Consider the following 26,740-nt stretch of genomic DNA (forward strand, 5'->3'; position numbering starts at 1 on the left):
GAGTCGCCATACATTTCATTATGCAATGTTGATTTCCTTTTTATCTAACCGGACCAGAATTGGTATTCTTTTGGTTTTGAAACACTAATTGGGCCAAAATCATCATCATTACCACTACTCTTGTGAATGCCATGTGTATCATCAGCTACATCCACATCCATCGCATTGTTCTCCTTCTGATCTCCATCACCAGCTCCATTCACACTGGAGCTAGAGTTAATCTCGCTAATCGTAACTGGCTTCATCAAATCGGACAAGATGTCACCCAATTCAGGTTGGCTTTGTTTCAACTTGGCGATTTTATCCAATTGGGCCCATCTTGTCAATTGTACCTGTTTACGTTCCAACTGCAATTGATTAGTCGTGGAAATCAATTGTGTTTGCAATTGATCAATTTTGGCTAATTTCAAATTAACCTTTTCCACAGTAAGGTCAGTTATTTGATTGATTAAATCTTGTTGTTGGGTAATGGCTTGTTGTTTGGCCTCACTTGAATTTTGGGTAAGCACCTCCTGACCTTCATTCGACTGAATTAGTTTTGCAACCACTTCTTCAACTAAATTTGATTTATCCAATTGAGAGCTGTGGTGCCCATTGCCAATTTGGGACACTTGCAGACCTGGCTGCTGTTTCTGTTCACCGATTAATTTATGCAAAAATTTATCTTCAATTGGCAATTGCAAAAATTTTGTCAAACACTCTTCTTTGGTCTTTGTAGCTACATGTTCTGCAATCTTCGACCATTGGTTTTGAGCATTGACATTAATGTTTGATCCAGCAATTAAATTACTTGTTGATTCAAAAGTACCAAACATTTCAATTCCCTCTAATAATAATAAAATTTCCTGCTCGGACCATGTTTCACGCTCCGTTAATTCCTTAAATTGAACGAAATCGGATGATGTGAAATTCAGCGGGAATAATCCTTGGTCATAACATATTGAACATAATATACTTGCGTTATTTATAGTGGAGTTGGGGTTATATGAATATGATTTGAGTTTCAAGTTGTGGTATCTGACTTCTGTGGCATCTTTACCACAAATACTACATGCATAGGAGACTTTATGCTGAGGCTTGAAATCGAATTTAGATTCGCCTGTTGAATAGACATTTCTTCTGATTTCCATATTCAATGGCAATGCATTACCAACGCTGGTTTCTTCTTTCTTGATAGTAGGATGCACAGATGTCTCTTGACTAGCTCCTCCATCTGTGATGCTTCCTGCCTTCTCTTTAATCAACTTGGCATCCTCCAGCACAAATGGAATCAACCCTTCAGGCGCATCCAAAGTGATTTGGAAATGTCCCGTATATTGTGGTCCCAATGCAGTTGCTTTAGTCTTTGGATCTATCTGATAATTAATCAACCCCCATTTTTCCAAAAATTGATGGATTCGAATAATGTTGGTGACATCCCCTGCCAAGTTTCTTCGAACGGCAGTTATAGTCAAATACTCCTTGGGGTTTAATCGGAACGTGTTTATCAAAAAATCTCGAATATATTTATACGATTGTGGCGTCTTGTATATCGAGTCTTGACTAAAGAAATCAGGGAAAGATTTCTTTTCCAATGGGTGAATCTCATTGAGATTAAACCATTTGGCAAAGGATGGGATGATTACATGTTGAGCTTGTTCAGCGAGATATTTGCGTGATTTTTCTTGAAAATCCTTTTGTAATTGCTCAATATCGACCACGTTAGGTTTCTGTTCTTCTGTGGGTTCAGTTTCCGGTTGTTGTTGTTGTTGTTGTTGTTCTGGCTGTTGCTCACTATTAGATTGATGGTTGTCTATTACTGGTGTAGACCCATTCTCTTGCGTGCTTGGTTCAGTCGACATAATAATGTGTGATTGATGTAATGCGCGTGTATATTGTTGAGTAGTATCAGATCCACTAGTGATGTTGATTTACAGATTTATCGGCTTTAGCGAATTTTCCATCTAATCGTTTTGGTTTTGACTCTCTCTCTCTCTCTCTTTCTCTTTCTCGCAAAATATGAATAATTTTTTTTTTCTTTCTCTTCTTTTCCGTTGACTCAAGTACACTACCATTTTGTGGCAGAGCTACCAATTTCAGTTTTATTTTTATATTTTTACTTTTCTATTCCTGACGCGTGTGTGTGTTGTGTGCGTAGTGTGCGTGTAGTGTGTGAATATTGTTGTTTGTTTTTATATTTCAACTGTTGTTTTTCTTTAACTACCCCGATTTGCAACACCAAAGAGTTTTAGCTATTCACCATGTCAACCACAAGAAGGCTGACTAGAAATAACAAGAGACCCGTGCATTATGATGAGTCAAGTGATGTAGAAGAGGATAATGAGGCGTATGTCCCTTCAGAAGAACAGGATAAAGAGAATGTACTCAATCACGTTACCAAATCAACCAAGAGAAGGGCCACCACCAACGCCACCACCACAAGCGCAAACACGTCAAAGAGGCAACGAATTAGTGGGAGAAGCAACCACCAGCAGACTCATCAAGGATCTAACACTAAATCAAAGAAAAATCGTAAAGGAAAGAATAAACAACCACAGTTGGAGGATGACTGGGAAGAGAACTACTTGTATCAAGCTTTATCAAGTCCCGAGATCAACATACTTGATCTTGCACAAGAATGGATTGAAACATATGAAGAAGAATCAGCTCTGGCCAACACAGACTCAACCTCAGTCACGTTATTGATCAATTTAATTTTAAGAAGTTGTGGTTCATTCCACCTTTTCCAACCCCATGATTTAACAAATTTGGAAAGTGCTAGTAGTACAGTTGAAGAGATTACATTGGCATTTGGTAACCAATCTACCCATAAGTTCCCGTTTAAACTTGTGCCCGTTTTTAAAAAGAACGTGTTGCAATTTTTCCAACATATTATTGAAATATGTCATGAAAAGGGATTATTGTATCCATCATACACAGAAGCCAACGCCGACGATGGTGGCAGCTCCCTGAGCCAGTCCCAGTTGATGTCATATTTAATCACATGGGCAACCAATCTTTGTGGATCTGCTGTTAGATCATTGCGTTTTACAAGTACAGAAATATCCCTAGCTATGCAATTGGAATTGAGTAAAATTGGTAAATCAATCACTACTAATCTCGATAGGTCAAGAAAGCACTTATATAAATTGACAGATGAGAGATCAACCAAATACAAGACGATCAAGTCCACCATTGACAATTATGAATCGCAATTAAACACATTGAATGAATATTTTGATGAAATCACTTCAACGGTTGTTTCACAAAGATACAAAGATTCTGATCCTCAGATTAGGCTTGGTGTGGTCAAGTACTTGATTGATACAATGATTTCCTATCCATCGTATTTCTGCCAATCGCAATTCTTAAAGTATTTTGGTTGGTTATTATCTGATCCGATAAATCAAGTCCGCAACGAAATCACTCGTGATTTACTAAAATTGTACAAGTTGAACAAGAATCAGGATATTGTTGATGGATTAGCCCAGTTTTCAGCAAAGTTCCAACCACAATTTGTTGCCATGTGTTCCGTTGATGCTGATACAAATGTTCGAGCCCATTGTTGTGGAATTTTAACCGAAATGATCAAGATGGGATTCCTAAATGGTGACAATAAACACTCAGTTATCAAAGCGTTCCCATTTGAGTCTTCAACGAAATTGAAGTTGCAAAATGAATTTGTCAAGTTTATCCAAGTGGCTACTGAAGAGAAAGTAAAACAAGTTTTGGAAAAAAACCAATTGCTATTTGATCAGAATACGTTTGTTTTACGTGACCATGATGTGAGGGATATCTTGCTGATAAAAGTATTGGCTCAAGAATTGAGTTTTCTTGTTGAACAGGAACAGCCATTGGAAGTGATATTTGAGTCGATTGCAATGAGTCTGGTTTACTCGACAAAGTTGGGATGTTTTCTTGATTATTTGTTGACTGATATTGCCGAGTTGAGAGATAAAAATGCTGACAACGATGATGACGATTTGAACCTGGATCTTGATCAAGTTAAGCAATTGATTCAACTTGATGATTTTGAGAAACAAACTTTACTTGAAGCTATACACGGTATAATTAAAGCCACCTTGAGAAAGAAATCTAGCAAACAGGGTGGGGGGCGAAGAGGAGAAGAAGAAGAGGAGGAAACAAAGTCAGCAATTATTACCCAGTTCATTGACTATATCCCTAAGTTGCAAACATTTTGCTCCAAATCAAACAATCGATACAAGATATTTATATCCATTTGGCAAGATTTGATCGATGATAAACATAATTGTATATTCAATTATTACATCAAGTTGGATAAGATTGATCAATATGAGGATGTGATTCATTCAATATTGCAATATTATTATGAATTTAGTTTAGTCAATGAATTTGCAATATTTTTTGAAAAATTGTTTAATCTGCGAGGATTAACTGAATCAATTAAATTTGAAATACAGAGAATTGTTAATGAATTGGTTGGGAGTACCATCGTGTATTTGCGAGACAGTCATGAAGAAGAGCAAGAAGGTGACATCAATTTACACAATAGCAACGAGGAAGTTGATATGGATCATGATTTTGTGTTGTGGACGAATCGACAGAAACATGTGATTAAACTATGTCGTGAAACCTCCATTTTGGTATCCAAGATTAAATTGATTAGCCATTATGTAAACATTGCCAATTTGGAACAAATTGATGATTTAATTTATCAATTCAACAATCGAATACTTAACAAATTTGATTTGAATGTGGTTTTAAACCAATGGAAACATAATTTTATATTGCAGTTACCGCAATTTTCGCAGGCTTTTATATCGATTGTCGAATTGGTATTTATTATTGTGGGATGGAAGTTTGAGAAATTAATTGATGTTCCAAATCAACAGCAGCAACATATTGACATTGAGTTGGAGTTGGAGATGGTGGGGGATGTTGTCAGTAATTTAATTCGATACATTGATGAAACAAAGGATATGACTATAGCTGAACATAATCAAGAAGATTTAACAAAATTGATTGGTTTCAAATGTCAAGTGACTTATCAGTATATCAATTTGATCATTTCGTTTCGCTTATTTTATACCAAGTTTCATGATGATAATAACTTCAGTCATTTTAAATCGTATTTCCGACTGAATAAATATGTCATTCTGATTAAACCCGATTTACAAATGGAGTTATTGGAGATGTTTTTGATTAAAGAAGTTAAATTGGCTAGTGCACTTGAAATTGAATTAGACAGAGATGATGAGGAAGGAGTACACTATGAAGAATATGTTGATGTCCAGATGGGTGCCAATGAAGAAGCAACTGCGTTTTCAGAGGATGGTGATGATGACGATGATGACGAGGAAGAGAGGAGAATTCGCCGTGAGAAACAACAACGTCTTTTCAAGGCCAAAGAAGAACAAATGAAGCAAGACAAAATATGGCAATTGGAAAAAGATTTATCAGTATACGCCTTGAAATTAATATCATTGAAGAAATTACAATTAATTTCCAATGACATTTATCAACGATTGAAGAAGAATGCTGGTAAGTTGGGAGAAGTATATTATAAATTGACTGAACAAGAAAAGGATGTTGAAAATAGGACTGCTGATGGAGATATACCAAGAGGACATCAAATAATGGATTTAGATGTTGATGTTGAGACAGCAGGAGGAGAAAATGAAGGTGAAGGTGAAGGTGAAGGTGAAGACCGATCTATTAATGCCACTAATATTGACAACACAGCTGATGTTAGTAATGAGCAAGAACAAGATGTGTCAATGAATCTACAGTTGGAATTAGATGTCTAGGTTTGCGCTGTGTGAGTGTGAGTTACGAGACGATAATGTGCAGGAAAAGGTATATTATAATGAGAAGTATTTAGTGTCAAATAAGCTTTATTGAAGAATGAAAAAGCAAAGTAGAAGTACATTTTAAATTTTGGTATCATAATTGATATTTCCTGAGTAGGGATGTAATATACTCGTAGGTTGCAATTTGTGAATAAAGGTTGTTTTGCTGCAAAAAAGAAACCAAAAAAATATATTTAATAAAGACTAAGAAGTTATTACGGATACAAGAAATGAACTACTTATAAGTACACGTTAACACTCAATTCCACAGTTGTTATTCTTGGGCGGATAACTACTTCTTTGCAACTTGTGAGGATATGCCATCACTGACGATGACGTCACCAATTACAAAACTACGTGAGCTCCATTTTAGTCCCATTCCCAGTCTATAGTATTTTATTTTATTAGACCTTTTCCTCTTTCGATTCATTTATATGTGTTGTTCTATATAATACATTCTATTCAGAATACTTAGTTTTCAGACACGGAATAAGCCAGGAATTCACAACATACTCTTCTGCATCATCCAATAATGCCAACAACACATCACCATGTCATATTCCACCGTTATTTAAAGCTCAGCACAACTCTGGCCAGCAATCTTTAGCATCAATATCAGGTAAACGTCGTTGTAATATATGGGACAAATGCTCCACCTTAGCCGTCGTGTCGCAATTGCCATCTTCACTAGGCGTATATGGAAACGTATCGATTATGTACGTTTCCATGCGCGACCCGTTGAGTAGCTGCAATGTATAAAACACACTCAGACATGTACCAGAATCTCCCTTATCAACATACTCAGGGCTACTGCCTATCATTAACGTGTCATTATTGTCATATAGCCTTGTATGAGAGAAGTATTGTTCTGCTCTTGCAAAAACTTGCAAAAGCACTACTGTAAGCAACAAATCTCTCATACTTGGTTTCGATCAGTTATCTTGTTGTAGGAAGAGGTACTCTCTGACCTGTGATTAATTCTCACTTATTTGCTCGTAAGTTATTTTGGTAAATACACACAATCAAAACTAGCTGCAAATCCAATTTATGGTTGGTACATCCATATTAGAGTAACTCTACAAATATATATCAACCTTCCAACCTTTTTATATACACCAGTGATTGTCAAACTTTAAACATAATATGCTTCTCTTCGCTATACCATGTAATTCACTATGTATTGAGTCTTTTAGAGCTAATTAAATTTTGGTTAACAAAGCTAACTAACTCGCAATCATTGACGAAAGTGGGATCACATTCAGCCAAACTGTTATTAACCGAATTTTCTGTGTTTCTAAACATCTTTACTAATTTTGATTCGCACGGTCATGCTTATAAAAGATTGACTACACGGCAATGATGGTTGTGGGTCCGACTGGAGGTATATACACGCCGTTCTCCCCACATATGTAATTGTCACCTGTGCCTCCTAAGACGTTGATATCAATATATTATAGGCTATATATATATATATTGTTCAAATTCCCTTCATGCATGTTGAGCGCTTTATACTTTGAGCTTGTTGTATCCGCTTAAGTAAAAGTATGTCGGGTGGGCTTATTGGAAGAATTGAAATCACGGTGGGTCTCAACTGTAAACAGACTGCATATACTTTTTTGTGTCTGTTTGTAATAAAACAGAAAAATGCCAAGAAAGTTAAAAGACACACACCGAAAAGCGGGAATTAAAAAACAAAAAAGTCCCGCCAAGAAAAAGAGGAGAAATAAATTACAATTACCCAACAGACAGACAGACAGACAAACAGGAAATATTTGTAGAATCTTCAGTATTGTCTTGTAGCATTTGAACAGATGTCCTTAACGAAAATCTTTTTAGAAACAAGGGGTTTTTATTTTTTTGGTTCTATTTATAACCCCTAAAAAGGATCTAACTAAGCCTATTTAATACGATATTGTATGTGGAGTAGAGAAGAAGAATAAAAAGTGAAGAATAGAGGAAACTTACGAACAAACGAAAAATAAAAAAAAAAAATGAACAATGTCTGGTTACGAAAAAGCAAAAAAGGATTTTTTTTTTTTGTTTATTTGTCTGTTGTTAACCAAAACAAAGGCGGCTACTACAAAACAATAATTTTGAATTTAAATTTAACCGAGGTACTGTTTATTCACAATATATTATTACACAAATTGGTACATCATCCCAAATACCCAACTATTACTTACAAAGAGTAATAAAGAAGTAAGAGAGTCTCAGGAGAAACCAGCCAATAACCACACAATATTTTCAAAACAACACCCCTCCTTCCCCCAACCGCATCCCATTTCCAACTGTGTAAACTGTTTGTTGTTGTTGTTGTTGTTGTTGTGCACAAAGCAGTTTGACAGCTTTATTTCCATTTGATTCTTTTTTTTTTTTGCTTTTTTCTTAGCATTACGAATATCCACAAAGTGTGGTTCTGGGAGGTTTATCTTTTTCATCAAATCAGATGCCATCAGTAGAAATCAGACACTCCAACCACATTAAAGAAAATTCTTGTCACTACCCCCTCTAATTTTTGTATAAACTCTTCTGCATTGCATTTATTTCTTCCAATCATTCGCATTAAATCGTAAACCATAAATATCAAAAAAATAAAAATAATGAAACGTAATCCATTCGCCCTGTAGCACTGGAGAAAAATAAAAGATGAATAGCCAAAACGTTTAAACAAAGATAGACGATGAATCACCCTTATTCCTACTATTACTGTTTCTAGTTAATTTCATCTTCTGTTCTCTAAGGCAAGAAAATACGAGCTCCAACGTGGTTGTTACACACCAATCACTTGATCTGGGTTATTAATAGAAGACAGACGCACCCTTTTGATGTTACATCCCTCTCCCTTTCATAAAACCCACATGGAAAAAGAAATCAAAGCGCTTACAGAGGGGGATTACCATTGTCACTATTATATATTATTGTTGTAACTATTACATTTATGCAGTTATGCATAACAATAGAACCATTTATTAGAACTTTTTAGTTTCTTTTAGTTTTAATTCTAATGTTAGTCAATTGATGGAACTGATAAAAACTTTACATACATACATACATACTTACTTACTTACTTATACTAATGCATATACACTCTTATGCATATCCACACCTCAAAATATTTTGTCAAAAGTCAATTTTATTTTATGCACCTTATTACTCTTTGTTAATACTATTAATAAGTTTCATCCAATCATATTCATTTATTAACAAGTTTATTTTAAACAGTGCACACTAAAAGAAAAGCTAATTTTACACAAACCAATTACAACAACAATAAAACATACAAACAATAAACTTGTAATAAGTTTGCAAATAACAAAATGTTAAAAAATCAAAAGTGAGATGATTTATTTGAAAAAACACTTTATAGAAGTTTTGACATGGGTTTGGTGCCATTGTAAAGTAGATAATATATAAGTATCCTCTAAATTCTCTCTCTCCCAGAAGAAGATAATTTAAATTTGCTCAACCAGTTAACATCAAAAAACTAACTAAACTCATTAGGGTATATCATCTGTATACTACTAGAACCACCAACCACCACCAATACAACCAAAAGGAATAATAATATAAACTACCACCTATCAATTGATTAGAGGTACTTTATTTCTCCTTAATAACACTACACACACTCTTTTAGTTGGCTTTTTTTGACTTGATTGCAAAATACCCCTAGGAGCTAAGAAAATATTAATTACCGACACTATATATTTTTTTCTTGTCAGGAGTTAGACTAATTATTTTGCAACCACCAATATCAATACACAACTACAGCAAAGATGGTTAACGTATTCAACGTCCAAATCTTTTTCATTGTGTTTAGAGAAACCTTGGAAGCAGTCATTGTCGTGTCAGTGCTTCTTGCCTTTTTGAAACAAGGTTTAGGTTCATCCAACGATGATCCAAGAGTATACAAGAAATTACGGCGACAAATTTGGCTAGGAGCCATTCTAGGAGTTATCATTTGTTTAATTATTGGTTGTGCTTTTATTGGTGCTTTCTATGGTTTGGGTAAAGATATTTGGTCGAAATCGGAGGATTTATGGGAAGGTATTTTCTGTATTATTGCCACTGTATTGATTTCATTGATGGGTATTCCCATGTTGAGAATCAACAAGATGAAGGAAAAATGGAGAGTCAAGTTGGCTCAAGCCTTGGTTAAGCAACCTAAGCTGGAGAATGGTGAAAAGAAATCATGGGCTCAACGTTTAAGAATTTCCAATTTTATTCAACGTTATGCTTTGTTTATCTTGCCTTTCATTACTTGTTTAAGAGAAGGTTTGGAAGCTGTTGTTTTCGTTGGTGGTGTTGGTTTGGACAAACCAGCCACCAGTTTCCCTATCCCTGTTATTGTTGGTTTAATCGCTGGTATTGCCGTTGGTACCTTGTTGTACTACTTTGGATCCAGTTTGTCAATGCAAATCTTTTTGATCATCTCGACTGGTATTTTGTATTTGATTGCTGCCGGGTTGTTCTCGAGAGGTATTTGGTACTTTGAAACTTACAAATACAACCAAGCCACTGGTGGTGACGCTTCTGAAAATGGTTCTGGTCCAGGTACTTATGACATTGCCAAGTCAGTGTGGCATGTCAATTGCTGTAACCCAGAGACTGATAATGGTTGGGATGTGTTTAATGCAATTTTAGGATGGCAAAACTCAGCCACTTATGGATCAGTTATCGGATACAATATCTATTGGCTTGCCGTTATTGCCGTCTTGATGTTGATGCTTTACGAAGAAAAATACGGACACTTGCCATTCACCAAGAAGTTGACCTTGGTCAAATTGAACCCAATGTATCACATCAAGGGTAAGAAGAAGCTTGAATTGAGTAATAAAGAAAAGGAGGAATTGTTTGCTAAAGTTAAATTGCAAGGTTTTGAAGAGTCTGCTGCTGCTCAAAATGCTCGAGGAAATGGAACTGTTGCCGTTGAAGGTTCAGATGATGTCGAATCGGAAAAGTTGGTGCAAGCTAATAAAGAGCACTATTAGAGATAGCACACTAAGGAGATGTCGGTATAGACTTTGATAGTTTTACGAAGGAGGTTTTGGGGTTGGTTTTCGCACACACACACACACACACACACACACATAGATGAACAATCCCAGCTCTCATTTCTACGAATCAGAATAAGCTATCCGGCTAACCTACATGACTAATGACATCTAACACCACTATCACTATTCATTCATTCACTCATTAATTCATTAATATTCTTTTTTTTAAACTTGCTTGATTTCATTTCGGCAAATGCAGAATTATAAGAGGGACACACATTGGATGCTCATATGTATGAATAATAGGGGGGCCATTTATTCATATAACACACACACACACACACACATATATATATACATAGTATACCAGTTGTGATCCATCTTTCTGTTTTGCATTCCTTTCTTTATATTGTTTTGTTTTCCGGGGGCGGAAACTAGTTTTGGGGCAATCTAAACCATAAAGTTTGTGGTTATTTTTGTTGTTTTAGTATTTTGTATAGAATATTCTTTTTTTTTGTATTTAGCTTTTAATTACACACGGGTATATTAGAATGACTGGTTTGTAAGAAAAACTGATTGGTGATCTATCATCTATTTGAGCAATTGATCTCTTCAATGTGATTATTACAGCAAAAACATTTGGTAGCGCTATATCTATGGTATGAGAGAAAAGTGTATAAATAGAGCAGTAGAATCCCAATAAATATAATGAGAAGGGGATCAACTAAGCAAGAAAGTTATTATAAAATAACATAATATAACCAACTACACCAATCAAGTACAGTATAACTGACAACACTAACTTATTGGGCTACTATATACATATTTTATTAATGCTTTGCTTTATTCTTTATTGTAAAAAACTGAGTTTCTGCGTTTTAGTGTAATAATATTTTCCCCTCAATTTGCACTCTTTGTTTTCTTGATCTTTTTTGTTAATGATGGGTGGGAAGCGTGCTATATATTCTTCAGTTGTCAAGTCAACCTGGTAACGATTTTGGAAAAAAGCATGATCAAATTAAATCTACTATTTTAAACAAAAAGTGGTAATGCAGCTAATACAAAATGTAACCCATCATCGAGTTATCTTCATTGATTTGACAGTGGTGGTTGAAGTATGCTATAAACATCGCCACTCATTATCCCATCCAGACTTTGCTACATTAAAACATGGCGTCTGAAGAAGTATTAAATGTGTCTATTGATCAATGGATTATACTACTACTATGACTTTGTCTTTATGTACTCAGCAAGCGATAACTTCTTAGTTGGTTTAGTCTCTTCAGATGCTGGTCTACTCCGATCATTCATTACATGTATCTGCAGTTGCAGCTGTTGTCGACTCAATGGCTGCACCTCGTGCTCAGTCTTTACCTTGCTAGAGTTATTCTCATTCAAGTTCAATTCCAGGCACACTTGTAATTCGATATTAGTTACAAGTTCGGGGACAATTGGGATTGCAAGATCATTTACATCTCCATTAGCATATTCCTCCTCTTCCTTCTCCGAATTACTCTCATTTTCACCTCCTATTTCTGCTTCTACTCTCAACTGCACCGTAGATCCTAGTTGCTGGCGAGCTCGTAATAACAATTCCTGCTTGTACGGCATCTTAAACAACACATTAGGTTTGACTTTGGGAGGATCACTGGTCTCTACTCTCATCGTCTTGCCAGCCTTGTGCAACAACTTCTCTTGTAATTGTAAATCACGCGCAACTATTCGCTCTTCCCAGCTAACAAACTTCCTACTTGGACGTGGCAAAACCAACTCTTCTTTAGTCTTAGCTGCGGTGTTGTTCAAATTGGCGGCTTTCCTTGTAGACCTCATAAGGTAACTCGTTGCCTTCTTAATCTTAAATATAGCACAATTGTTGTAGTTGGAGTTGGTCGAGCATCCACATTCAACAAATTGCAAAATATTATCAACATAAGAAATCAAAGCTGATTTGGCCTCATTGGTCAAGCTTTCAAATTTCTCGGTGCTATTATTTTCATATAGCTTCAAAATCGGATGAGTTGGATCCCATTCCCAAGGTAAGCGCAATTCCTCATCGGAATTCTCGCCTTTTAATACTATAGGTTTTGATGTAACAACAAGAAACTTGAACTTGTTGGTGTCTGGAAGATATACGGGGCGTATCTTGCAATTTGACGACGAAAAGCAAGACTTTCGAATGAAGCGACTCTCGTCACCAACAAACCTTGAGTCCACAACCATTTCAACGGGGTGGAAACCCGTTGTCAATACCTCTGTTTTCAATACTTTTGGTTTAGTGGTGCCCCAATGGGCATACTGATTTATCTTGTCAAGGCAGTAATCTTGAAAGAAATCAACCTCTCCTAAATATTCAATAATTGGAGTTTCTTCGGGTATTATTAACGATTCATCGGCCGTGCTTATAAACAAGGAAAGTTTTGAAATACCGTTAAACTTCTGTTTCAGGTTATCTGTATAAGGTTTGACTTCGATCTTGGTCTTGTTGAAATTCTTTTTCTTTTCCAATCTGTTGTTTTCTTGGAGATATCTGGCCAACCTCGGCCGTATTATCCTACTCATTTTAAGTGACTTGAATTGACTTACCGGCATCACCTCAACGTTTAGCTTCTCTTGTTCCTCATTTGGTAGATTGAGATACTCCTTGTAAAACTCTATCCCAACATGATTAAGAAACGTTTTTACACCTTGTCTCTTGTAATCATTCTCTTTTAGTTGATAGTAAACGGATTGGTAAGGTTCTGCAACTACTCCTTCCTCCAATAATTCATTGTCCTTATTCGGTAAATCATCATTCACCTCGTTGGGTTCTTCCTCCTTCACAACAACTTTTTCTTCTGACTTTCTCTTTTTGTCTCCCTTCTCAGCACTCGGCTGCTTCCTCTTGTTACTTTCTACCTTCACCTCCCTTACCGCTTTTTCCTCAGCTGCTGCTTTTTCTTTTGCCTCTTGCTCCATCCGTTCAGCTTCCAATCTGGCCAACGTCTTTTCTCTGGCAATGGCTGGGTCGAATTTACCCCACTTTAACTGGTCACAAAAATAACACTTGTACTCGTCTTCTGGAACTTCCTGTCCGTTCTCATATCCCATACACACACAGTGTTGCCACCTATAACATATATCGCATTGTATTGTAAACCCATCATCGTCTTCTATGCCACAAATACATCCAATAATACCCGAGTCCTGATCTACTTGATACATTTCCAACAGAGGGATATTTTGATGTTCTTTTTGCTTCAAGGGGAAGGGGATATCAGCAGCAGCTGTCAATGCCGCCGCAGCTATTACAGCATTATTACCGTCTCTCTCTCCTTTCCTCAAATCAATGCCACGCTCATACCCGGGTGTCATGTGCTTCTGTGCATCTGGCGTCGACCGACTTCTTTCATGTGTTCGTTTAAAGACACCCTGTTTTGGTAAGTTTGACGGAGGCGAGGCAGTCTTTCGTGAGGGAACTGGCTCTGCCTTTGGCTGTGTCTCTTGCTTTGGCGCTGTATCTTGGTTTGGCTCATCATTCATCAAACTGAGAATAGAGCTCTTCTTAGGTGCCAGGGCCAGCTGCTGAACCTTTGGAGCTTGGTTTGACGTTGATATAGTAACTATGTGCGACGGCACTTCTTGTTGTGCTTGATTAGCAGGCTCCAGCGGTGGCGAGGCCGCAGACTCTGTTGGTGACTGTTGCTGTGCAGCCGCAGTGGCAAACATCAACAATGTCGACGCATCCTCTAGTAGTTGGTCTTCGTCTTGATTACCCATGGATTGTGCAAAAATGAAAGTTAGTCTTGGTGTGGGTGTTGTTGTTTAAATTGTTTTCGTATAGAAAAATTGAAATATTTTGTGTTTTGGTTAAAATCCTTTACGATATCGTTTAGCTTTATTACACTTGTATTTTCATTCTATTTACAGTTATATACACATCATCAACCTGACGCCGCTCCATTCTTGCTCTCCTTCAACTTTTCTAAATACTCTAGCTCCTTCTTCAATGTATCCATCGCATAGTACACCTTACTCTGGAGGTAGAATGAGTTACCCTTCTCTTTAGCGTTGACATCAAACAAGTAATTGTACTTTTCCTCTATCTTATCCAATGAGACCTCATTTTTCTCTAGATTCAAAATCTTCATCGCTTCCTCGGTGGATATACCTCCTTGGGAAGCTGCTTTAGCTGGTCCTCCTGCTGCGGCCCCGGCAGCCGAAGCTTTAGCGGCTTGTTTGTATGCTTCCGTGAATGCTCTTCCAAATACCGATGCACCGGTGAATATTACATTTACCAACAATCTGTGAGCCATGGTTTAAAGTTTGTTTGGGGGATGAGCAGTCAAAGGCAATCTGTGACCAAAACTGAAGTTGAGAGATTTTGTCATCAAAGAAAAAATTATTCCTTCTGTGGATTACGTAATATGTTACGTAATCATTTTATTAGCAGACCTGTTACTTTGAACTGTAGTCATGGGCCAAGGAGTTCAACCTCGAAGAAGTTGATACTGACTTGAAGATATCTTTAGGTGCATACTCCAAGACTCGTCTGTTTTGAACTTCCAGACTAAAAACTAATTGCACCCTTTCTTGCCAATCTTTAGAACCTTCTTCGATGAGACATTCACACTACAAATTGTACCTACTCAAGACCTGATTATATAAATGTAGAACTATGTCCAAGAGTGAATTCCATTTGTAAAAAACCACTATCGAGTTGGGCATTAAGTTCATATCTTTCTAAAGAGATGAAACGAGTCAACTACAATGGACGTTTGTTAGACGTTGCTATAGTTGACTAGCTTGGGTTTATAAATCTTTGTAGAAATACAGAATCGAAAGATCATCTCCAATTCAGCATTCTATTTTCTCTTATAAATGTAATATGTTAATCATTTAGTTAACACTACTGATGTTGAGGAGAAAAGAAGAAGAAAAAGAGGGTAAAAATTTTCAAGGTTGAAAAAGTTGTTCGTTAAATAGTGATGAACCTTCCTGCATATAGTGTCCGCGTCCGATGATGTTTTCTTTTTGGAGCTTTTGACAATGTCGCGTCGCATAATGGTTGTGACAAAGCTGCGACAAAATTGCGACAGCCGGGCAAAAGCACAGACCATTTATTCAAAATGATCCAAAACGGGGTTCAAAGTCTACAAACTTCTCCCTCAGTAATAGCCATCGATAATAAGTAGCTTTACCTTAACTACCATGCCTCTTGGATTTCTCTACATGACCCCTGTATACACTCTCTCTAGTCTGCAGTAGGAGAGTTTTTGTATTTTTTTGGTTTTCCTTTTTTTCCCCGTTTGTAATTTCCTATTCTTTTATTAACACTTTGTTAATCTTTTTCCCACCAACTAGTCCACAACCAACCCAACATGACAGAGAGAGACAGAGATTCCAGCAATGAAGAAGTTAACGATGAGGAAGAAGAAGGATATGAATACTTCGAGTTTGAGGATTCCGAGGAAGAGCAATACGAAGAGGATTCAGATGTATCGTTTGAATCAGATGGTGGCGAGATATTTGACACAGAAAAGTCCTTGGACACTCCACAGTCAAAAGTGGTGGTTGATGACTCCGTCAATGTCGGGTACAATGGAACGGCGTATCATCCTTGGAGCATGGACAATTTCATCCAATCACACTTTCTCAACGCGTTGAAGAAGTTGCAGAGCTTCAATTTGGAAAGATGTACAGAGAGTGACTTGTTGGCTATGTTACATGTGAAAAAATGGCAACTGGATGAAGTTTTGGACGCATATTTTGGAGATAGAGAAAATTTGATGAAGCAATGTGGGCTACCGTGTAAAGCCAACAATTCTTTCGAAACCGTCAAGGATTTTACGTGTTTTATTTGTTGCGATACGTACCCATCAACTCAAGTTTACTCACTAACGTGCAATCACCAGTTCTGTATTCAGTGCTACTACCAGTACCTTCTGAATGAAGTCAATAATGGTCGTCTAATATCGTGCATGGAACCGAGCTGCAAGTACACAATCCCGTTCCAAGACATTGCTCATATTATTGCCATCGTTGAAGCAGAAAAGACTTTGATTGTGGCTGACAAGTCACTTCGAGAGAACCCAATGCTCATTACGTCTGCAAGAGAGTGGGTCGACACTAGAATCAATTTCAAATGGTGTCCTGCCACCGATTGCACTAGTTTTACCGAGATTGTTAATCCATCATCAGTAAAACAAAGCACAGAGTCCTCCGACTTGACGATAGTTCCAATTGTTGGATGTGCCGAGCATCACGAATTTTGTTTTGAATGCAATTACGAGAATCATCTTCCATGTCCTTGTTGGTTGGTTCGGAAATGGATCAAGAAATGTGAAGATGACTCTGAAACAGCCAATTGGATTGACGCGAATACCCATTCATGCCCCAAGTGCCACACATCGATTGAGAAGAATGGAGGCTGCAACCACATGACATGCAGAAAGTGCAAGCATGAATTTTGCTGGATTTGTTTTGGTGATTGGAGCAGCCACTCAAACAATTACTCCTGTAATCGATTCAACGATACAACAAAGGAGGATGAAATCCGGAAAAACAAAAGTAGGGCTACTTTGGAAAGATATTTACATTTCTATAAGCGTTACGCTATCCATGAATCATCAATGAAGGGCGATCAAAAGACGTTGCAAAAAATTGATAATGTTACAAAACTATACATGGAGGAGTGCAGAAAAAAAGGCCAACAAAACCTTTCATGGAACGATGTACAATTTCTTCCTGACGCAATGAGGGCTTTGCAAAACGGAAGAAAGACGTTGAAGTGGACATACTGTTTTGCTTTCTACTTAGCGCAACTGAATTTTTCCCAGATTTTTGAAACAAATCAAGACTTTTTAAACAAAACAGTGGAAGACTTGTCAGAAGTGTTTGAAAACATCATCGCCATTGATAAGCCGGATAAAGTAGAGACTATTTTGGAGAAGAAAAAAGACATTATCAACCTTGCAGAGTTTGTCAACTTGCGAAGGAAAACTTTGGTCAAGAGCGCAGAGGAAAATCTAAGGGAAAATTTACTCCGTCTTGATCCAATATAAAATTCAATCTCTTTATCTTGTAGTTGTTTTTTTTTTTTGTTTAGGAAATTTTCAATGATTTATTTAATTCTCATTCGTTGATAAGAAAAATTGCCCTTTGGTCACGTGAAGATAAGGGACCCTTCGCAATTTCTGATAAAGTAAAAGATATGTTGGAAATTATTTCGTGGTAGATTGGTTTGAGCTCACTGGAAATCATGTTAATGACGGGTTACGCTGAGGCTCAAAACTATCCCAGTCAGCCCATTATATTGACTCACAAACTGATGAACGAAAGAGGTAGAACGTCATCGGGGGAGGTACAGTTTGACCCACATTTCCAAATACCAAAGGGAGAGTCACGAACGCGACACTCGCGGCAGGGGTTACTCCATCAAGCAGTAAGCTATAGGTCTTCCAGTACAAGGTCTCTAACTCAGGCACCCCCTCAGAGCATAAAGGGGCAATACTGTGGTATTCAGAGGCCCGAGTTCAAGCGGTGGAGCTCGTACGATCTACCGCCAAAGGCGACAGGCAATTCAAAAGAGATTAGTCCGTTCACCATACTTGATGATCAGTACAATACAAAGCACCCAGGAGCAAGTAGCATAAACTTGAGCACGGACAACTCATTCAAGGAGTTGGAGAAAAACACATTAATGGAAACCCCTTCCAAGACAAATCTTTATGAGAAAATGAGTGATTTCGCTTATGGATTAGCTTCCTTTTATTCGAGAGCTTCGCCTATTGCTGATGACAGCATAACTGACGAAACCGACGAGGGAATAAATGATACTCAATATGAAATTGAACTGGTTGAGAGCCAAGAACCGCAACCTGATTTGGAAGAAATAGTGCGCAACCTCGCTCTCCAATCATCCGAGACCAACGCTCCAAAACTTAACCGAACCCAGCAAAAACTACTCGATTTCAAAGATCTCTACCAACATGAAAAAAATGAGTTGCCCGAATTGAAATACGATTGGAAAATCCAAAACGAAACGATCCTGTCACAATACACGACAATTAGACTACGATTCTCCTCGAGACAAGTTAGTCTGCGCCAAGTTGAAAGTGACGTGGGGGTCTTGGGATTCATTCAAAGGCATCACGGCGGTGTTCCTCCGGCTGTATCGACACCAGTCGGTGAATCCGATTCGTTGTTGAAACAAATATGGCAAGACGCAAACTCTGCATTTAGTGAGTAAATAAAAAGTGTAGCGCAAGTAAAAAACAAAAAACACACAGTTGAAATTTCTATACGACTGGAATCAACAAAGCAAAAAAGGAAAAAAAAATAGAAAGGCTCAGGCACTAATAGTTAGTAAATCACCATGACGAAACGACTTAATTTACCATATACCACGCAAGACCTATTCCCCCAGTCTGCTCCATCCACCAAACACGGCTCCTCCTCCATGCGAGCCGGATCAATTGCTTCAACACCATCATCGCTATATATCCCGCGTCCTACATTCCACCACAACTCCTCCACGTCATTCAAGTTTAAAAATAAATTCAAAAATGTAAATACCATGGTAAAGAGGCTATTCAAGCCGAGCACATTAGACTTTGAAACGGCAATATGGGAGATATTCCATTTGATCCTTAATCCAAAGAAGATGTATCGATCGCATTACTATTACCGACAACAACTGCAACAGCAACCAGATGGGAAAACGTCATACACGAGAGACGACCCGTCGTTTTTGATTTTGGTTACTGGGTTCCTCTCGGTGAGTGCAATTGCGTGGGGGTTGGCCTATTCTCCGTCTATCTTGGATATATTTAAATTGATTTTGTACATGGTGGTTGTTGATTTTTACCTTACTGGGTTTGTCATTGCAACTGTAACGTGGGTGGCGACAAATAAATTATTCAATCTAGAAGTGGGGTTGAACAAGTACAGTGCAAACTACATTGAGTGGGGATTTTGTTTTGACATTCATTGCAACTCATTTTTGATCATTTGGTGCTTACTTTACGTTGTCCAGTTTATTCTATTGCCAATCATCAGAATCAAAAAGTCAATAATTGCATTGGTTTTAGGCAACTCGCTATACTTTGGCAGTATCGGGTACTATTTTGTTGTGACCTTCTACGGATTCAACTCGTTGCCATTCATCTCATCAAACGTGGTAAAGCTGAATGACCGCAACCCCGCACGGGTCTTGCAATTGATTGTGGTAGCCGGTATCTTGCCTCTTTTGGCAATTGCATGGCTTTTCACAATCCTAATCCGATTCAACGTAGCCTCAAAATTGGTTGAAACTTACTTCAATTAAGTGGGCAAAAATTGTATAAAATAGTCTATAGAGTTTTTTTTACACACTTGCCAATTGGTCTAGTCTATCGCCAGCAGCCTTTATACGCATACTGGTTCTATTACTCAACTCGTAATCACCGTCTCCTACTATCTCTGCTTTCTTTAACCACGCTTTACTCTCAGCTACTGCTGTCTTCACACTGACTTTCGTATTGGGCCCCGTTTCTTCAACCCAAGTAAACATGGTATTTTCGTAAAATGCCGTTGGGTACAAGTACGGACTGTAGGTCATTTTGTGAAATTTGAATTGTGGGAAATCGGAAATAACAATCTTTGATAAGACGTATTGCTGAAGGAGACGTGACCCCTCCTTGACCTGGCCCAACTGTCTCAAGCAAACAGACTGGAGGAAGTAACGTATCATTGCCTCATCTTCCGTCTCTTTGATCATGGCAAATGAGTGGGCACTGGAGTTTGCCGAAAACTCGGCGTTGGGGGATCCAGAGTATCCCAACATCTTCAATGCAATTTCAAAATGTTCTGGTGTCATTCGGTTATATCCGTTCCAGAAGTACACCAACTCGTGAATCAACGAAGTGCCAACCAAATCAGCCAACTGTACATCAGGGTATTGTTTCTTTCTCGATTCAATATGCTTGTGTTTGCGTAACAAGAACTTATCAAATGGCATCTGTTTTCCACTGCCTCCCAAGCCGCCTTTCTTTGGCGCATTATGGCCATGTCCAGGAACATAACTCAACGAGAGGTTCATGTACTTGGAAAATAAGTCAGCATATTTCTTAGCTTCTGCTGCATCCCCTGCCTTCACACCCATTTTGATCATTCTGTAGTTTTCAAGATAACAAGAGGCAGCCATGAATAAGTACACCGCTTTTGACCATGAATTAATGTCAATCAAATGAATCAAATCCCTTGCTGCTTTGTCATACTCATGCATGTACATGTAGATAACAGCACGGTCGAAAACCAACAACGATTCAATCTGTTTCATTTGAATCTTGTTATTTGGATCATCAGTGAAATTTTGCATAAGAGTGCTAGCGCCAACTAAGTCACCTTGAGCTGCCAACATTCTCCCCTCTTGTAATATCCATAAAGCATTATGCGGGAAATGTTGACGTGCTGACCGCAACAACTGGTTGGTATAAAGTTGTGGGTTGTCCATGATTTGCCCCAATTCCTCCTCCAGCACAGTCAACTTGTTACTCAATGAGATCACGTTATTGTCCAGCTTTGACTCAGGTAATCTAAATCCGGTATCAACAAACTGTACAGGACCATCGTAAAACACCAACAAGAACAACAACGCCAACTCACCGTGTACATTTCTCGATGTTATTGCTGTTCTCCATAAAAGTTGAAGCCCGATATTCCTGTTACCTTTAAAACCAACAATGGATAAAACAGCACCAATGGCAGGTGGGATTAATGATAATACCACTTGCAAGATACCAAAGCACAACTGCACTCCGGAATGAATAAATTCATCAGTTGTAGAAACATGGAGGTACGTGTCCGAACCAGTACCATGAGAGCTAGGCGACGTGTCCACCGAAGAAAGAATCGATTGAGCTCCGGAACCAACAAACGAGTTTGGGGCATCACTCACGGCCAAATGATCCATGGCATCTTCAAACTCATCATCATCTGATCCATTGTCTTGTGAGTCCAGGGGCCCAGGAATGGTCTGTTTAGCAAGCGTGACTGAACTGTTCAGGTCCTCAAACAAGTTGATTTGCTCAGTATTGCCCAAATTTGATCCTTCAATTCTAGCTTTGCGCATCAAAAATATCTTTTCTAAATCCTTCATCAACTTGATATCTTGAGGTAAGGAGCTTGAAGAGTTGGACAGTGATTCAAATCCGGGTAAGTCCACTGTACTGATGGACTGGTTATTGTTGTTCAAAAACACACCATCGGTCTTTCCAGCACCACTGGTAGTAGCCTTCTTTCTCAACTTTGCCAAATTCTTGTTAAAAACTGGCTCCAGTTCTTGTATTCTTTTATGCACCGAATCCAAGATCTGGTACGCTTTTCGTAGTTTGAACAAGGCCTTTGCACTTTCAACGACACCATTATTTTCCTTCAATAGCATCAATAGCGCATTCAATAAGGTCGATTCTGCCAAAGTTACTTGAAACTCGGTTCCTGGCGGGTAGATGGTGGATGTCGCCAACTGGTAACGTGTGTTGTACTTGGAGTTGTTACTAGAGGCGTTCTCTGCCTCTGATAATGTCTTGTGCGCTTTAGCCATTACTTCAGGCTCAAACCCCAACGTTGCTTCGATAAATTCCATAACACCCAACGCCAATGGAAAAACGGCACGAGGCAGGTTATCCTGCTGCGCTGTCTGTGCCTCCTTTTTAAGCAAAGACGTTCCTTCATCAGTACGATCGTCTAAAAGGTAGTCCATCGCTTTCAATGCAGTTTCGAAATCATGCACCTGCTTCAATATCCTATCGTAGTTGCTACTGGAGTTGAGGGCAGAGGCATTTTCTGCCGTGCTCAGGTTAGATGTCGAAGGGTATAATGACAAAACCGATGCCTTTTTTCTCAAACCTTTGAACATGACTAGTTTGGAGTAGTTTCAAGCTATGGAGATAGTGTGTAGAAATAATAATAGGGGTATTTGATCACAACCACTCTTTTTCAACTCTTGATGTTGAGTTGTGGAAAATTTATTGATCTCGTCTAGTTTAGGAAAAAATATTAGGCGGAGCGAGCGAGCGACAGCGATCAGAGATCAAAACAGGAAATTAAAATGTAAAAAAAGAAACGAAACGAGCGAAAAAAAAAAAGCAATAAAACAGAGAGATTTAGCATGCGCTAGTTCTTTAAACGGCTTTGCTGGAAAGCATTTTTTATTAAGGCGTTAGACTTTATACCAATCATAATTTATTTGTGGCATAGCTAGGACAAGTGGGAGAGAGATAGAACTGACAAACATCTAAATTACAAGTGATAAACACTGATTCCCAACGTCGTCGATTATAGATGAAATGGTTTGATTTCGATTTATCCAGTGGTGGGGATAAATGCTGCAGCAATGTAAATTTATCAAAGCTGCGAAGTACTGGTTAGGCTACTTCCTTGAATGGAGCAACTTGCAACAGCAACTGAAGATTATTGCGATGATTATTCATTCTGCTTTGTTTTTGCCGGTTATTAAATAAAAAACAAAATAAAAAACCCTCAAACATATTCTTTTTTCCCCTATCTTACGATTTAGCTATGCCTGCAATTATATGCAGGTACTCCCCGCATGTGATTTATCTCTATCTTTGATAACATGCGATCAGAAAAAAGATTGAGTGGCATAGAGAGAATGGGTTAAGTATATTCACGAACACATAAATAAATGTCTATTAGCGAGGGAGAATTCACTTTGAGGTTCGTTCAGCTAGTGGGAGCATTTTGGTGATGCTCTGCTTTCACAAAAGTAGAACTAGTTAATAATTTGGGAAAAGAGAGGATTGGTACCAGCTGAGAATGCTGAGGGTGTCAGGAAGTAGGATATATATTCTGAAACAAATATTAATTGCTGAAGTGTTTCAGAATCAATATTCCAAGCCTGAAAAAAGCTTCATACTAAACCTTTACTAGAGTTTTCGAAGTATAAAGTTAAGTCTTTCCCTCTCATTTTATAGTTTCTCTTTTATAAGAATCAAGAGTATTTTCTTTCTAATCTGACAATAGTTACTTTACAATCTAACAACTATATTTGTTATATTCACCACCCGACAACGGGTGGTAAATAAAAACACTGTTGAAGTCGTAGCAAATACACTAGACTACGCTCATAAGTTGATATTATGCTGTTCCAAAAAGAGAAAGCTAAGACAACTTCTCATGTTCCACAAACGAATATCAAAGGTGCAAAAATTTAACTCACCTGCAACATACCAAAATAATGATTCGGCAAGTGAAGCACAACATGCTTATATCATTATACATCTACTTTTCACGGTTACATTTGCCCTTTTTTTCTACTTTGAACTCTTAGCCTTACTCCTAGGTATCATCCATTTTTGCTATATATTATTCCACCATCATTTGATTAGCTATCGCACGCCATAAATGACAAAACTATTCACTAAACTATTCAGGCTCTCGAACCCCAGCTCCAAGACAGCGACAGACAACAAAACTCCAAACAAGGTGGTGCTGTTGATCCCATACACTGCCATACCACAACACTACCAGCCACCGTTGGGGAAAGGCGATTTGAATGAAGCTGGACTCGATGTAAGCTTGGACCATTTGGAAGTGTTTGATGTCTTGTGTCGAGATGCAGTATTGTTTATATTGAGAGTTTTCCACTTATTGCAAACATTACAAAATGGAGACACAATCAAGGACGATAATGAGTTTGATGCAGAATTTGGAGCCAAGTTTCATGAAAAGTTTAAACAGACTTTGAGCCAGTTACCGTACGTTAATAATAACAACAACACATTTAATCAAGACCAGATTGATGGACTACACTTTTTATTTAATGATTTGAAGTATACATGGAATGTCGTCACTGTGGCCAATAGTTTGAAACTCGTATTGGACGATGTGTTAAAGCACAATGTGAATGAATACTTTAAAAAGATTTGGGCATTTGAAGTATCGGAGTCTGATGATCGATTTTTGATTGATGTGTTTTCTGTCAGTTTAGATATTTGGGAACGGAGGGTTGTGGCATTGGTAGTTTCAAAAGAATAGAGAGAATTAGTTTGTGTTATTGTCACTTTCTTCAATTGTAACGTAGTAAAATGCAGTGGTTACTTAACGGGACCGTCGCATATTCGTATTATTTGTGACCCTGTTTACAAATTGTTGCAACAACTCATGTGTAAAATATAGCAACCTGTGATACAATTTACACATAATCACTCCATATCGAACGACCCCGGAGAATCCAAGTTCAATGCAGCTCTGTATCATGGTCACTGTTCTTGAACACAAATTCAATGAGAATGGTCGGCTGTTTATTTTGAGCTCACCTCTTCAAATCGGCCACAACTTTTCTTTATGGCTCCTTTTTTAGTTCACTATGACCTTCTTATCTTAGTCAGGAGAGTAAACCTCATCCTTCAATCGTACGACAGGAAAGACGCTTATTACCCAACGTCAAAAGATACTTTCACAAACACATACCCTACTACGTCATAAGTTCTGCTCTTGACAAATCAACTGTTGACGGTACAACAACAATACATTCTATTCGGAAAAAAAAGCATACATAGTTTAGATGCACGTGTCACACAAAACTTTGTTGACCTAAAATGATGAGATTCATAATTACGAGTCTAATAATAATAATAATAATAATACCAAGAGATTAGCACATCTTTTGCACATTACACAAACTTATTTCCTATTACCAGCAGTGGAATTTATAGGTTAAGTAGCTATGCACAAAAATAGCCACACTGTAGAACAATGGCAACACCATGATGAAGAGCCAAAATGGGTAACTGTTGCAATGGTTTAAAATCCTTTCTCTCCCTTCCTCATGTAGCTATCGCCATTGAACAGATGTTGATGGTAAAATTCTTTCTACTGCACCTCTTTTTAAACTTCCCGGCTGAAACAAAAGAGGTTATGCATCTTATGATGGTCATTGAATCTGTCGTATTGAAAACTTTAATAGATGCTGCATAATTGAAGAAGCATTCAATTTGGTTTTTTTTTCAGTTTTCGACTCAACGCGTGATTAAATTGAAGTTCTGCATTGGTTATGAGACTTTATTACAACGCGAACCTTTCTTCCTAGTCCCAAATTGGGAACAACTTATGTTGAGTAAACGTTCCTAAAACGGGTACGGATTGTTTACTGTTGAGAAAGAAACCCCCTCTCTACTCCCGAGCTCTATTTGAACTTTGTCGATCATTTTGTTGAAAATTTTTATTTCATTAAGGTTTTCCGGGGAACTCCACGTACATGATCCATTCATCTAAACTTTCTCAAAGACAAAAAACTATGTCCTATTTTCAATCAAATTGACTTTTCATTACTCCACGGTGACAAACCTTCTTGTAGAAAGTGAATAGTTGGAGACCAGGGGAGGGGGGGGGTTAACAATACAAGAATTTGAAGACATGTGGAGCCTTATTTTGTGCCTGCTCTGAATTCCAACCAATTAAGTGAGTTTTTCTATAATTAGAGTCACATTGTTCAAGGACATCTCGTAGAATATATCTAACCATTGGGTGCTACTTTTTTTGATGTTTTGGTACATTATTCATCCATATTGAGCCAGAAGCAAAACAAATAAAGAAACAAAGTGTACCAAGCAAATTTAGATTCGGAAATTTTTAACCATTCATTTGATCAAAAATGAGGAGAGACAGAAAAGCACACAATGCAAAGAACAACTCATTAAAATACAATGGCAAAATCTTGCATTTTTTTGACAAGTATGTAACGATTGTATGCATATATTGAGAGGTTTTCTTTTTGTTGTTTTTGTTTTATGCCAAATAACGCGAGACTAAAAAATTGCATTTTGCATATTAATTGGTCCAATGATAAACTTTGTATCGTGATTTCTTCTCAACTGGTTATGAGCTCACTTATGTTAAACTTTCAAAAAGTTTAAATCGTAAGTTGGAACACACACTCTTTCTTTTTGCTTT

General features: G+C 37.7%; 10 protein-coding genes across 10 annotated transcripts; 6 read left to right on the plus strand and 4 right to left on the minus strand. All coding sequences in view use genetic code 12, as the record gives it.

Moving 5' to 3' along the window:
• Positions 1 to 44: 44 nt before the first annotated feature.
• CANMA_002966 (uncharacterized protein) lies at positions 45 to 1,841 on the minus strand (the record flags this gene model as incomplete). The annotated part of the gene is made up of 1 exon (XM_051815093.1): positions 45 to 1,841. The coding sequence occupies one exon, from the start codon at positions 1,839 to 1,841 to the stop codon at positions 45 to 47; it is 1,797 nt and encodes a 598-aa protein (XP_051671388.1).
• A 399-nt stretch (positions 1,842 to 2,240) lies between these two features.
• On the plus strand, positions 2,241 to 5,768 carry IRR1 (Irr1p; the record flags this gene model as incomplete). The annotated part of the gene is made up of 1 exon (XM_051815094.1): positions 2,241 to 5,768. One exon carries the CDS (start codon positions 2,241 to 2,243, stop codon positions 5,766 to 5,768), a length of 3,528 nt encoding a protein of 1,175 aa, XP_051671389.1.
• Positions 5,769 to 9,586: 3,818 nt separating this feature from the next.
• On the plus strand, positions 9,587 to 10,801 carry CANMA_002968 (FTR1 family protein; the record flags this gene model as incomplete). Its single annotated transcript, XM_051815095.1, has 1 exon — positions 9,587 to 10,801. One exon carries the CDS (start codon positions 9,587 to 9,589, stop codon positions 10,799 to 10,801), a length of 1,215 nt encoding a protein of 404 aa, XP_051671390.1.
• A 1,230-nt stretch (positions 10,802 to 12,031) lies between these two features.
• Positions 12,032 to 14,563, minus strand: SET3 (histone-binding protein; the record flags this gene model as incomplete). The annotated part of the gene is made up of 1 exon (XM_051815096.1): positions 12,032 to 14,563. The coding sequence occupies one exon, from the start codon at positions 14,561 to 14,563 to the stop codon at positions 12,032 to 12,034; it is 2,532 nt and encodes an 843-aa protein (XP_051671391.1).
• A 164-nt stretch (positions 14,564 to 14,727) lies between these two features.
• On the minus strand, positions 14,728 to 15,099 carry PAM16 (import motor complex subunit; the record flags this gene model as incomplete). Its single annotated transcript, XM_051815097.1, has 1 exon — positions 14,728 to 15,099. The coding sequence occupies one exon, from the start codon at positions 15,097 to 15,099 to the stop codon at positions 14,728 to 14,730; it is 372 nt and encodes a 123-aa protein (XP_051671392.1).
• A 1,065-nt stretch (positions 15,100 to 16,164) lies between these two features.
• CANMA_002971 (E3 ubiquitin-protein ligase) lies at positions 16,165 to 17,847 on the plus strand (the record flags this gene model as incomplete). The annotated part of the gene is made up of 1 exon (XM_051815098.1): positions 16,165 to 17,847. The coding sequence occupies one exon, from the start codon at positions 16,165 to 16,167 to the stop codon at positions 17,845 to 17,847; it is 1,683 nt and encodes a 560-aa protein (XP_051671393.1).
• Positions 17,848 to 18,113: 266 nt separating this feature from the next.
• CANMA_002972 (uncharacterized protein) lies at positions 18,114 to 19,034 on the plus strand (the record flags this gene model as incomplete). The annotated part of the gene is made up of 1 exon (XM_051815099.1): positions 18,114 to 19,034. One exon carries the CDS (start codon positions 18,114 to 18,116, stop codon positions 19,032 to 19,034), a length of 921 nt encoding a protein of 306 aa, XP_051671394.1.
• Positions 19,035 to 19,160: 126 nt separating this feature from the next.
• Positions 19,161 to 20,111, plus strand: CANMA_002973 (uncharacterized protein; the record flags this gene model as incomplete). The annotated part of the gene is made up of 1 exon (XM_051815100.1): positions 19,161 to 20,111. The coding sequence occupies one exon, from the start codon at positions 19,161 to 19,163 to the stop codon at positions 20,109 to 20,111; it is 951 nt and encodes a 316-aa protein (XP_051671395.1).
• A 39-nt stretch (positions 20,112 to 20,150) lies between these two features.
• IML2 (Iml2p) lies at positions 20,151 to 22,682 on the minus strand (the record flags this gene model as incomplete). The annotated part of the gene is made up of 1 exon (XM_051815101.1): positions 20,151 to 22,682. One exon carries the CDS (start codon positions 22,680 to 22,682, stop codon positions 20,151 to 20,153), a length of 2,532 nt encoding a protein of 843 aa, XP_051671396.1.
• Positions 22,683 to 24,190: 1,508 nt separating this feature from the next.
• Positions 24,191 to 24,823, plus strand: CANMA_002975 (uncharacterized protein; the record flags this gene model as incomplete). The annotated part of the gene is made up of 1 exon (XM_051815102.1): positions 24,191 to 24,823. One exon carries the CDS (start codon positions 24,191 to 24,193, stop codon positions 24,821 to 24,823), a length of 633 nt encoding a protein of 210 aa, XP_051671397.1.
• Between the last annotated feature and the right edge of the window lie 1,917 nt (positions 24,824 to 26,740).

Source organism: Candida margitis (genome assembly GCF_024628925.1).
Source record: "Candida margitis strain CBS 14175 chromosome Unknown scaffold22, whole genome shotgun sequence".
NCBI classification, from domain to species: Eukaryota; Fungi; Ascomycota; class Pichiomycetes; order Serinales; family Debaryomycetaceae; genus Lodderomyces; species Lodderomyces margitis.